Source organism: Somniosus microcephalus, chromosome 5 (genome assembly GCF_052327205.1).
Source record: "Somniosus microcephalus isolate GS21.2 chromosome 5, FLI_Smic_1.0, whole genome shotgun sequence".
Lineage (NCBI taxonomy): Eukaryota > Metazoa > Chordata > Chondrichthyes > Squaliformes > Somniosidae > Somniosus > Somniosus microcephalus.
The window spans coordinates 18,200,157-18,213,236 of NC_140991.1; the positions used below are offsets into that span (position 1 = coordinate 18,200,157).

The window sequence follows — 13,080 nt, forward strand, 5'->3', positions numbered from 1 at the left end:
CAGGCAGCGCATTCCAGATCACAACAACTCGCTGCGTAAAAATAATTCTCCTCATCTCCCCCTCTGGTTCTTTTGCTAATTGCCTTAAATCTGTGTCCTCTGGTTACCGACCCTCCTGCCAGTGGAAACAGTTTCTCCTTAGTTGCTCTGTCAAAACACTTCATAATTTTGAACACCTCTATTAAATCTCCCCTTAACCTTCTCTGCTCTAAGGAGAACAATCCCAACTTCTCCAGTCTCTCCACGTAACTGAAGTCCCTCATCCCTGGTACCATTCTGGTAAATCTCTGCACCCTCTCCAAGGCCTTGACATCCTTCCTAAAGTGCGGTGCCCAGAATTGGACACAATGCTCCAGCTGGGGCTGAACTAGTGTTTTATGTAGGTTTAGCATAACTTCCTTGCTTTTGTACTCCATGCCTCTATTTGTAAAGCCCAGGATCCTGTATGCTTTTCAACAGCCGTATCAACTTGTCCAGCCACCTTCAAAGACTTGTGTACGTACACTCCCTGTTCCTGCACCCCTTTTAAAATTGTGCCATTTACTTTATATTGCTTCTCCTCATTCTTCCTTGCATCACTTGACACATCATGTTAAACGTGGCACATCTCCACGGGCACTGCCTCTTTCAATGATCTTGCCCAGAGGCCAGTCTTTGTGTGTGTGAAACCCAGTTCGTGTCGGCAGGCTTGCCAACAATGGTGGTGCTCCTCTTGCGCCATCTGTGGGTGAGAGGGTGAACAGGCTTCATCCGCCCAAGCTGGTGTTGATGCTGTGCCAGAGATGACCCCTAGGAGGTGCATCAGAGCAACCCTTCCTCTTCCTTCACCGGGCATTGCCCCTTGGGGTCAACTCAACCCCATCGGAGGTTCCACTTACCCCACTCCGCCCAACCCCATCAGCTAAAAGTCAGAGCAGGAGATCGGCCTTGATTTAGACACGAATGGATCACTTGAAGATAACCTTGCCTCTCTCCTGGTCTTTAGCCTGGCAGCAGAGGTGGCTACGATGAGATGAAAGGTAACCTGGGAGATGTTTCCGCGATCACAGAGATCTCTGTGGTGAGTACCGGCAGTCATTTTATTGATGATGCTTTCCTACCAGTTAACTTCCTCATTCCGTTTCAGTTTCAAAGTAACGCACATTGAACAGCCGCTCAGCACACAAAGTGCGACTCCCCCCTCAGTAAAGGTATTTCCCCTTCTGTCCGGGTTTCTCTGCAAATCACGAGGATGCGTGGGAGGGGCTAGAGTTTGAGGTGTAAGGGAAGGCGTAGCTAGAACTTGCGAACAAGGCCCTTGCCATCCAGGAGCTTATTGCGGATATTTGCATTGACATCATGGTCTTGACCGAAGCTTGACTCGCTGGGTGATGACAACTTGCCTCTTACTGAAACCTCCCCGCCTAATTACCAGCTGTCCCACCCAAACCGCCGTGGTGGCGGAGTGGCCCTCATCAGCAAACCTCACCTTGGTCTGTTCCCCTACTCCTCTGGCACCTTCTTCTCCTTTGAGCACGTGACCTTGATCCGCCCCTCTCGCCTCTCCTTTTAAAATCCTCATTCTCCCCCGCCCCCAAATCCCACCCCATGTTTCTCACTGAAATATCTTCACTGCTTTCCTCCCTCAGCCTCTACACCGAGCGACTTCTGATCCTCAGTGATTTCAACCGGCACCTCAACTCATCATGCCCTCCTCTCTGAGTTTCTCTGAGGGGGAGGGAGAGTGAGCAAGGGAGGGAAGCGGGAGAGGGCGAGATGGAGGAAAAGAGGAAGTGGGGGGTTGGAGGAGGGTGGGGGGCAGGGAGAGTGAGAGAAAGAGTAATGGTGACCATGAAATTACCAGATTGTTGACATCTGGTTCACTAATGTCCTTTAGAGAAGGAAATCTGCTGCCCTTACCCGGTCTGGCCTATATGTGACTCCAGACCCACAGCAATGTGGTTGACTCTTAACTGCCCTCTGAAATGGCCCAGCGAGTCACTCAGTTGTAAACAACCGCTACGGAAAACAATAATAATAACACCAGATGGACCACCCAGGATCGACCTAGGCACTGACTTCACACACAACAACGGCACACCCAGCCCAGTCGACCCTGCAAAGTCCTCCTCACTAACATCTGGGGAATTGTACCAAAATTGGGAGAGTTGTCCCACAGTCTAATCAAGCAACAACCTGACATAGTCATACTCACAGGATCATACCTTTTAGCCAATATCCCAGATTCCTTCATTATCATCCCTGGGTATGTCCTGTCCCACCGGCAGGGCAGACCCACCAGCGGCACAGTGGTATACAGTCAGGAAGGAGTGGCCCTGGGAGTCCTCAGCATTGACTCCGGACCCCATGAAGTCTCATGGCTTCAGGTCAAGCATGGGCAAGGAAACCTCTTGCTGATTACCACCTACTGCCTTCCCTCAGCTGATGAATCAGTACTCCTCCATGTTGAACACCACTTGGAAGAAGCACTGAGAGTAGCAAGGGCACCCTCTGGGTGGGGGACTTCAATGTTCATCACCAAGAGTGGCACGGCAGCACCAGTACTGACCGAGCTGGCTGAGTTCTGAAGGACATAGCTGCCAGTCTGGGCCTGCGACAGGTGGTGAGAGAACCAACACGAGGGAAAAACCTACTTGCCCTCGTCCTCACCAATCTACCTGTTGCAGATGCATCTGTTCATGACAGTATTGGTAGGAGTGACCACCGCACAGTCCTTGTGGAGGCGAAGTCCCGCCTTCACACTGAGGTCACCCTCCATCGTGTTGTGTGGCACTACCACCGTGCTAAATGGGATAGATTCAGAACAGATCTAGCAGCTCAAAATTGGGCATCCATGAGGTGTTGTGGGCCATCAGCAGCAGCAGAATTGTATTCCACCACAATCCGTGACCTCATGGCCTGACATATCCCTCACTCTACCATTACCATCAAGCCAGGGGACCAACCCTGGTTTAATGAGGGATGCGGAAGAGCATGCCAGGAGCAGCATCAGGCGTACCTAAAAATGAGGTGCCAACCTGGGGAAGCTGCAACACAGGACGACATGCATGCTAAACAGTGGAAGCAGCATGTTATAGACAGAGCTAAGCGATCCCACAATCAATGGATCAGATTAAAGCTCTGCAGTCCTGCCACATCCAGCCGTGAATGGTGGTGGACAATTAAACAACTAACAGGAGGAGGAGGCTCTATGAATATGCCGATCCTCAATGATGGTGGAGCCCAGCACGTGAGTGCAAAAGACAAGGCTGAAGCATTTGCAACCATCTTCAGCCAGAAGTGCTGAGTGGATGATCCATCTCGGCCTCCTCCTGAGATCCCCACCATCACAGAAGCCAGTCTTCAGCCAATTCGATTCACTCCATGTGATATCAAGAAACGGCTGAGCGCATTGGATACAGCAAAGGCTATCGGCCCCGACAACATCCCGGCTATCGTGCTGAAGACTTGTGCTCCAGAACTAGCCGCGCCTCTAGCCAAGCTGTTCCAGTACAGCCAAAACACTGGCATCTACCCGACAATGTGGAAAACTGCCCAGGTATGTCCTGTCCACAAAAAGCAGGACAAATCTAGTCCGGCCAATTACCGCCCCATCAGTCTACTCTCAATCATTAGCAAAGTGATGGAAGGTATAATCGACAGTGCTATCAAGCGGCACTTACTCACCAATAACCTGCTCACTGATGCCCAGTTTGGGTTCCGGCAGGTCCACTCGGCTCCCAACCTCATTACAGCCTTGGTCCAAACATGGACAAAGGAGCTGAATTCCAGAGGTGAGGTGAGAGTGACTGCTCTTGACTTCAAGGCAGCACTTGACCGAGTGTGGCATCAAGGAGCCCTAGTAAAATTGAAGTCAATGGGAATCAGGGGGAAAACTCTCCACTGGCTGGAGTCATACCTAGCACAAAGGAAGATGGTTGTAGTTGTTTGAGGTCAATCATCTCAGCCCCAGGACATCGCTGCAGGAGTTCCTCAGTACAGTGTCTTAGGCCCAACGATCTTCAGCTGCTTCATCAATGACCTTCCCTCCAACATAAGGGCAGAAGTGGAGATGTTCGCTGATGATTGCACGGTGTTCAGTGCCATTTGCAACTCCTCAGATAATGAAGCAGTCCATGCCTGCATGCAACAAGACCTGGACGACGTTCAGGCTTGGGCTGATAAGTGGCAGGTAACATTCGCGCCACAGAAGTGCCAGGCAATGACTATCTCCAACATGCAAGAGTCCAAGAAGTTCGACACCATCCAGAACAAAGCAGCCCGCTTGATTGGCACCCCATCCACCACCTTAAACATTCACTCCCTCCACCACCGGCGCACCGTGGCTGCAGTGTGTACCATCTACAAGATGCACTGCAGCAACTCACCAAGGCTTCTTCGGCAGCACCTCCCAAACCCGCGACCTCTTCCACCTCTTCCAGCTAGAAGGACAAGGGCATCAGGCACATGGGAACACCACCACCTCCAAGTTCCCCTCCAAGTCACACACCATCCTGACTTGTAACTATAATCGCCGTTCCTTCATAGTCGCTGGGTCAAAATCCTGGAACTCCCTTCCTAACAGCACTGTGGGAGTACCTTCACCACACGGACTGCAGTGGTTCAAGAAGGCGGCTCACCACCACCTTCTGATGGGCAATAAATGTCGGCCTTGCCAGCGACGCCCAGCTCCCAAGAACGAATAAAAAAAGGAGGAGGGAAGGGGAGGGAGAGAGGGAGAGAGAAGATGAGAGAGGACAGAGGGAGAGAGAGGGAGATGACGAGAGCGGGGTAAGGAGGGAGAGAGAGAGAGAAGAAAAAAATACACTACCTTGAATTACAGTCCAGCCAGCATCCCAAAACTGGGAAGCCCGTGAATGGACTCCACTTGGAGCAGAAACTATGTTGAGGCTGAAGAGGAGGCAGGTGGGAAAGGCCCTGTCACCCTCGCAGTGCTCCAGATCATGATTTGCTCTTAAAATTTATTTATATTTTCAATAAAAGGAAAATCTTAATGCTTTATAACGATGTGTTCCTTTTCACGTGAACTCTTTCAGAACCTCAACGACACAGATCTAAACAAAAAGGGAAGCACAACCTCTGCCTCTTCCTCTTTATCTGCCTCGGCCTCCGCTGACCCATCCCCCACCCCCACCCCCCATATGTCTGGGGGTCACACGCTGGACACCCCTCAGACTGGAGGCACGAGCCCAGCTTCCCCCTCCTCCGCAGTTCCCGCAATCGTCAACGGCAAGGCATGTTACCCACGGGAGGTGCTGATGAACAAAACACCGGATGAGCTGCCCGACGGTGTGGACGCTGGGAAAAAGGAGGTGAGAACTAAACCATACAATTTTAAAGGGGGTGCAGGAACAGAGTGAACCGGGGTTCTACGCCATGGAAGGAGTTCAGCGAAGATTCACCAGGCTGATACCTGGGATGGCAGGAATGACGTATGAGGAGAGATTGGGTCGATTGGGCTTATACTCACTGGAGTTTAGAAGAATGAGAGGGGATCTCATTGAAACCTATAAAATTCTGACAAGACTGGACAGACTAGATGCAGGAAGGATGTTCCCGATGGTCGGGGAGTCCAGAACCAGGGGTCACAGTCTAAGGATAAGGGGTAGGCCATTTAGGACTGAGATGAGGAGGAATTTCTTCACCCAGAGAGTGGTGAACCTGTGGAATTCTCTACCACAGAGGGCGGTGGAGGCCAATACATTAAATATATTCAAGAAGGAGTTGGATATATTTCTTAAGGCTAAAGGGATCAAGGGGTATGGGGAGAAAGCAGGGACCGGCTACTGAATTTGAATGATCAGCCTTGATCTCATTGAATGGCGGAGCAGGCTCGAAGGACCGAATGGCCTACTCCTGCTCCTATCTTCTATGTTTCTATGTAGCCAAACCTTTGAAGGTGGCATGACAAGTTGAGAAGGCTGTTAAAAAAAAAGCATACGCTTTATTAATAGAGGCATAGACTACAAAAGTGAGGAAGTTCTGCTAACCCTTTATAAAACACTAGTTAGGCCCCAGCTGGAGTATTGTGTCCAATTCTGGGCTCCACACTTTAGGAAGGATGTCAAAGCCTTGGGAGAGGGAGCATGAAGGGATTTACTAGAATGGTACCAGGGATGAGGGACTTCAGTTACGTGGGGAGACTGGAGAAGCTGGGATTGTTCGCCTTAGAACAGAGAAGGTTAAGGGAAGATTTAATCGAGGTGTTCAAAATTATGAGGGGTTTTGATGGAGTAACTAAGGATAAACTGTTTCCAGTGTTAGAAGGGTCGGTAACCAGAGGACACAGATGTAAGGTGATTGGCAAAAGAACCAGAGGGGGAGATGAGGAGAATTTTTTTATGCAGCGAGTTGTTATGGTCTGGAATGCGCTGCCTGAAAGGGCGGTGGAAGCAGATTCAATAGTAACTTTCAAAAGGGGAAATGGATAAATACTTGAAAGGGAATAATTAGCAGGAGGAGTGGGCATAACTGACACAGGCACGGTGAGTGGAATGGCCTCCTTCTGATGATCCTATGAACCGAGCTTTAGGAAGGATGGGGGTGGGGTGGGGTGGGGGAGGCGATGGATGTGGGAGGAAGGGATTTACTGATGCACTCCCTACCTTCCTTCAAGGTGCACTGCCCGATAGATTCCTCCTACATTTTATGTTCTCGTTACTTATCTTGAATAAGCACGTTGTTCGATTCCTCCTGCAGGACTATCTGACGGACGAGGACTTTGCGGACATTTTCGGGATGACACGCCAGGCGTTTGACAAAGCCCCAGCCTGGCGGCAAGTGATCTTGAAGAAACAGAACAACCTTTTCTGAAGGGGTTTCCGGACTTTCTGCCTCTGCTGTTCACATCTTCAGTTCTAACCGCCGAGACTCTAGCCTCTTTGCGGAGGATGGGGGGGCAGGGGGGAGAGCAATTAGAAAATAGAAGTCAGGATATATATATATTTTTTTTTCTTTTTTTTTTAATCTTAAGCTCTTTGGTTGGTGTAACGCCACAGATTTTAAAAGGTCAATAGTAGAATAGTCTGTACATTTTTTTTCGCAAGAGAGCTTTCACCACGAGCAGGTTCTGTTGGATTTCCCACAATGAAAAGCTTGCGACGAGTGATGTCCTCTTATCAAGAGATGCGTCTTGCCATTGCGAGTTCCCGGCAATCCTGCTCCACCTCAGGTGGAATGGGTGGGGAGGGTGGGGGGATATCTGTTTGCCAAATGATCCTGCCGTTAGTGCTGCCGCTGGTTGTCTGATCCGCTGGTATCCGAGTACAGTCACCATTACAGGACTGTTCCCCGGGGGACATGCGTCTGCACTGCTCAGGGTCGGACTGAGCCAAGCGGGCCAAGTTCAGGTGGCCTTTCAATCTGTTTCATTTCCTGTTTTTTTCTCAGTTCTGATGAAGGGTTTCGACCTGAAACGTTGACTTTGTTTCTCTCTCCACGGATGTTGTCTGCTGAGTTTTTCCAGCGTTTTCTGTTGTTATTCCAAGTTCAGGTGGCGCTGGACTTGGCCTCAGCAGAGCGCCTCTAGCTTTTTGAAGTGGGGGGGGTTGGGGTGTGGAAACGTAAGGAAAGGGATCCCGCTCCCGTCCATTGTCCAGTGATGCCCGGTGAAAGTGCGGAATGTGCGGGGGGGGGACCTTGTCGGGGCTCAATGGCGACGCACTCCACAGTCAACTAGACCGTTGGCACTTTGACGCCGAGGCCTCACCTGTGATTAAATGGCCGGCCGCGGGGTGAGGCACCAGAAGGGCAGCTGTCACCGCGCCAACCAACCCGTGGAACTCTGACCCCAGCGACAGGTCAATGCTCTGGAGGGAAGGGAGAGAGCAAATTGGAGGGGGTTTGGATACAGTGGCCAAAATAATCCAGTAGAAGAGATGTCAAGCTACGTGCTTTCTGCTTGCAAGCAGCCAAACTGGTTCCTCACGGGCCTTTATTCCAAAAAGTAATCAATAGCAGCTCACAAGCAGCAATGCTTGAGGTCATCAATTTCACCTTGTTTGCTAGTTTTTGTTTCTCGCTGCTCTCCGAATAAGAACTTCTTCCTTTCGTATTTTTTGTTTTCACCTTTTTACTTTTTAAATTGTAGCTCTTTGGAAGCTGATATATTCGGAAATGTAAAGTAGAACGGGCGAGCGCGCAGACTCGATGGGCCGAATGGCCTCCTTCTGTGCTGTACTATTCTATGATCACCTGCTCGTACAAGAAGCAAAGGAGGCGTCTCTCAGACAAGGGTGGGGTTTATTCGGGTTGTTTCATTTTGACAAGTTTCCAGGATGGATTAGAGGGGGGCGGAGGGGGTGTTGGGAAAGGAAGGGGAGGGGCAGGTTCGAGGAGGCAGGATGCTGGCTTGCGTCTATAACTACAGGGCAAGGATTCCTTTCGTCACCCAGAAGGACAAGGGCAGCGGGTGCATGGGAACACCATCAGATCAGATAGGATACAGGTCAGCCATGATCTCATTGAATAGCTCAAGTAGCTGAATGGCCTACTCCTGTTCCTATGTACCTATCACCTCCAACTTCCCCTCCAAGTCACACACCATCCTGACCTGGAAGTATATCGCCATTCCTTCACTGTCGCTGGGTCAAAATCCTGGAACTCCCTCCCTAACAGCACTGTGGGAGTACCTTCACCACACGGACTGCAGCGGTTCAAGAAGGCGGCTCACCACCACCTTCTCAAGGGCAACTAGGGATGGGCAATAAATGCCAGCCTTGCCAGCGACACCCACATCCCTCATCTTTTTGAATATGTTTTATCATTTCCTTAGAAGTAGCCCCCAGATCAAATTCTTATGAGAACACTGTTACATGTATTAGGTAGAGGAAGTCCCACTTCCCTCACCCACCTATGTTAATTATTATTACGGGAGCTCAGAAGGACATGCAACATCTATTAGGCTAGGTAGATTTCCAGTGTGAGTGCAGAGTGGTACTCATGAGAGGGAATAGATGAAATGGGGGTTGCGTGATGTTATGTGACATCATCTAACGTTATGTGATGTTATGTGACTTGACATTGTCTGGCGTTACGTGACACGACATGTGACGTTATGTGATGTGTGACATTATGTGACGTTTTGCATTCTTCAAAGAAGGCGGTACTCTACACCTTTGTCCATGATATAGCTTTAGTGAACATTTCAAACCTCTCCATGTCATGCTGGACAGAAGTAAGTAGGGTTTAAAGAATAGACTTTTCTTAGGGAGGTGTAATTTTAACCTAACTGGCTCGGTGAGGCACTGACACAATCAGTTCCACCAACCGTTTGAGACGCTCGCCTGATTTGATCTGTGTAAAGCAGGCGGCTGATCTGATCCGTCAGTTTCCCACTGGGTGAGTTGGGTTAAAATTACCCCCCCCCCTTTGGCATCCAGTTTACCTTTTGGAGAACCCAATGAACAGAACTGGACTACCTGGTCCAAGGCTAATCCCTCATCGGCCAGAATGTCTCCAGCGCCCAAAGCAATTTACTTCTTGATATATTTATAATATTAGAAACATGCTTCATCCCAACAAACTCCACCATTTGACAGATGGGGTTGCCAACCCCCCACACTCGTGTCCCCCACACTCACGCCCCCCACACTCGCACCCCCCATGCTACCACCATTGGTCCATCCTCCAGGTACCACAGCTTTCCCACGGCAAATTGGGAAGGAACAGACTCTTTGTTACCTGATTGAATTAATCTTGACTGTCAGCAAAACAGTTATCCCCCCCCCCCTGCCCAATGTTCTTGTTAAGGTGCACGCGTGTGTGGCTGCACAGTGATCCGAAAGGTCCCATGCAGGCTGCTCACCAACTTTTACATTGTAAATACCGCGCATGCGCAGAAATCTAAAGGGACCACGCATTAAAAGAAACAGGCCGCGCAGAACATAGTGCAGCTCACAGGGAACATTGCTTGTTCCCACCGCCACCCCCCCCCCCCTGCCAACATCTCCAGTATTTTTATAATTAAAGAAAGACTTTCATTTATACAAAGAAAGACTTGCATTCTTATAGCGCCTTTCATGGCCCAGGATGTCCCGAAGCGCTTCACAGCCAATTGTAGCCGCTTGTAATGAAAAGAACCTCACAATTTTGTTTAAAGCCCCGGTGACTTTTCCCCTGGATGTTGCTCACTGCAGTGTCTGAGAGATTAAACTTCGATTCTCGGTGGTTCCAGGCCAAGCCTGGGGCATTAGCAACCCCCAGAGACAAAACCACACCGCCCAGTCAGAGCTGCCAAGTTATCGACGAGTCAACTGAGGTCAAGGTTCCATCGCAGTACAAGGCAGTCTTCGAGTGCCACATTTATCCTTAGCTGAGCTCAGGAGTTGGCCGGGTTGATGTTGGGGTGCGGGGCAGGGGGGCAGGTGAGGGGAAGTGGTGTTGTATATTCCGGTTCTGTTAGTGCGATTGGATGGGGTTCCTCAGAGGGAGTTTTCCACAGTTTTTGCTTTGTAAAATAGGGGAGATGAATAATATCTTACCTATTGATCGCTGGGACTCTCTGCTTTCTCCTCCTCTCCCTCTCGACTGATCTGATGAGGTGATACTAGTACAGAACTAGTTTCATGTAATAATATTATTAAAACAATTAATGCTCGAAGTGTTTGTTGCATTGATTTTTTTTGTGCTACCCGAACGGGATTTCTCTTTATTCTTTCTATATCGTAGAATGTAACAGCACAGAAGGAGGCCATTCGGCCCATCATGCCCGTGCCGGCTCTTTGAAAGAGCTCTCCAATTAGTCCCACTCCCACCCACCCCCCCCCCCCCGCCCGGCCCTCAGCTTGGCTCATGAGGTCACACTCCCACCTCTCTGAATCAGGATATGGGTTTGAGCCCCACTCCAGCACTTGCACACATAATCTAGGCAGATACTTCAGTGCTATACCGCCAGAGGAGCCGTCCTTGGGATAAGATGTTAAACTGAGGTGTGTCTTTCTGTTTTGATGGTTCAGGTGGATGTTAAAGATCCCACAGCATCATTTGAAGAAGAGCAGGAAATTCAGTGTCCCGGCCAACAGTCTTCCCTCCAGCCACCAAAAACAAATTATCTTTGTTCAGTTCCATTCGCAACTCCTCAGATAATGAAGCAGTCCGTGCCCAGATGCAACAAGAACTGGGCGACATTCAGGCTTGGGCTGATAAGTGGCAGGTAACATTTGCACCACACTAGTGTCAGGCAATGACTATCTCCAACAAGCAAGAGTCTAACCACCACCCCTTGACATTCAACAGCATTACCATCACCAAATCCCCCACTATCAACATCCTGAGGGTCACCATTGACCAGAAACTTAACTGGACCAGCCACAAATACTGTGGCAACAAGAGCAGGTCAGAGGCTAGGTATTCTGCGGTGAGTGCCTCACCTCCTGACTCCCCAAAGCCTTTCCACCATCTACAAGGCACAAGTCAAGAGTGTGATGGAATACTCTCCACTTGCCTGGATGAGAGCAGCTCCAACAAGACTCAAGAAGCTCGACACCATCCAGGACAAAGCAGCCTGCTTTATTGGCACCCCATCCACCACCTTAAACATTCACTCCTTCCACCACCGGCATACCGTGGCTGCAGTGTATAACATCTACAAGATGCACTGCAGCAACTCACCAAGGCTTCTTCAGCAGCACCTCCCAAACACGCAACCTCTACCACCTAGAAGGATAAGGGCAGCAGGTGCATGGGAACACCACCACCTCCAAGTTCCCCTCCAAGTCACACACCATCCTGACCTGGAAGTATATCGCCGATCCTTCATCGTCGGTGGTTCAAAATCCTGGAACTCCCTCCCTAACAGCGCTGTGGGAGTACCTTCACCACACGGACTGCAGCGGTTCAAGAAGGCAGCGGCTCACCATCACCTTCTCAAGGGCAATTAGGGATGGGCAATAAATGCTGGCCTTGCCAGTGACACCCACATCCCATGAACGAATAAAAAAAAAATTACCCTTTGAATCAACTTGCCTTCAAAAATGACGGTCAGCTGTGGCTCAGTGGGAAGCACTCTTGCCCCTGACTCAGAAGGTTGTGGGTTCCAAGTCCCACTCCAGAGACTTGAGCACAAAAATCTAGTCAGACACTCCCAGTATAGTGCTGAGGGAGTGCTGCACTGTCAGAGGTGCTGACTTGCGGATGAGACGTTCGGATGAGGCCCCGTCTGCCCTCTCAGGTGGATGTAAAAGATCCTGTGGAACTATTTCAAAGAAGAGCAGGGGAGTGCTTCCTGGCCAATGCCTATCCCTCAACTAACATCACTAAAACACCGATTATCTGGAGATGATCTCATTGCAGTTTGTGTGAGCTTGCTGTGCGCAAATTGGCTGCCACGTTGCCTACATTACCAGAGTGACTACACACCTGAGGTTGTGAAAGGTGCTATATTCGTAATGAAGAACTCAGTATAGACAGAGATGATCAGATATTCCATGTGACGCAAAAGCTCCTGTGAACAAGGAAGTGGTTTGTGCTATAATGGCTGTATGTGAAATCCTTTTCGACGGTCTTAATCCACATCCCATTGGGAACTACGTGGGCCCACAGAACAATACTGACTGGGTAAATGCCATGGGAGAGGCCAAGGGGTGGGTTGTGCTTTCCTCTAGGAACATAGGATCAGGAGGAGGCCATTCAGCCCCACGAGCCTGTTCCGCCATTCAGTTAGGTCATGGCTGGTCTGTGTCATATCTCCATCCACCCGCCTTGGTTCCGTAACCCTCAATACTCTTGCCCAACAAATATCTATCATTCTTAGTTTTGAGATTTTCAATTGACCCCCAGGCTTTTGGGAGAGAGAGTCCCAGATTTCCACCACCCTTTGTGTGGAGAAGTGCTTCCTGAACGGCCTGGCTCTAATTTTAAGGTTATGCCCCCTTGTTTTGAACTACCCACCCCGCAACCCCCTCCACACAAGAGGAAATAGTTTCTCTCTCTCTCTCTCTACCTGATCAACTCCTTTAATCATCTTCAACACCTCAATTAGATCATCTTTTAATCTTCTATACTCGAGGGAATACAAGCCCAGTCTATGCAACCTGTCCTCATAATTTAACCCTTTCATCCCTGGTATCATTCTGGTGAATT

General features: G+C 49.7%; 1 protein-coding gene across 3 annotated transcripts in view; it reads left to right on the forward strand.

Annotated features, from left to right (window-relative positions):
* Positions 1-10,600, forward strand: part of vill (villin-like) — a 198,020-nt gene extending 187,420 nt beyond the window's left edge. For all 3 annotated transcript variants that reach the window (XM_085987391.1, XM_085987390.1, XM_085987388.1), the window contains exons 18-20: positions 986-1,060; positions 5,037-5,312; positions 6,700-10,600. In XM_085987391.1, coding sequence (XP_085843517.1) covers positions 986-1,060; positions 5,037-5,312; positions 6,700-6,813 — 465 coding nt within the window. In that variant the 3' untranslated portion in view covers positions 6,814-10,600. The remainder of the gene's footprint in view (positions 1-985; positions 1,061-5,036; positions 5,313-6,699) is intronic.
* The last annotated feature ends 2,480 nt before the right edge of the window (positions 10,601-13,080 follow it).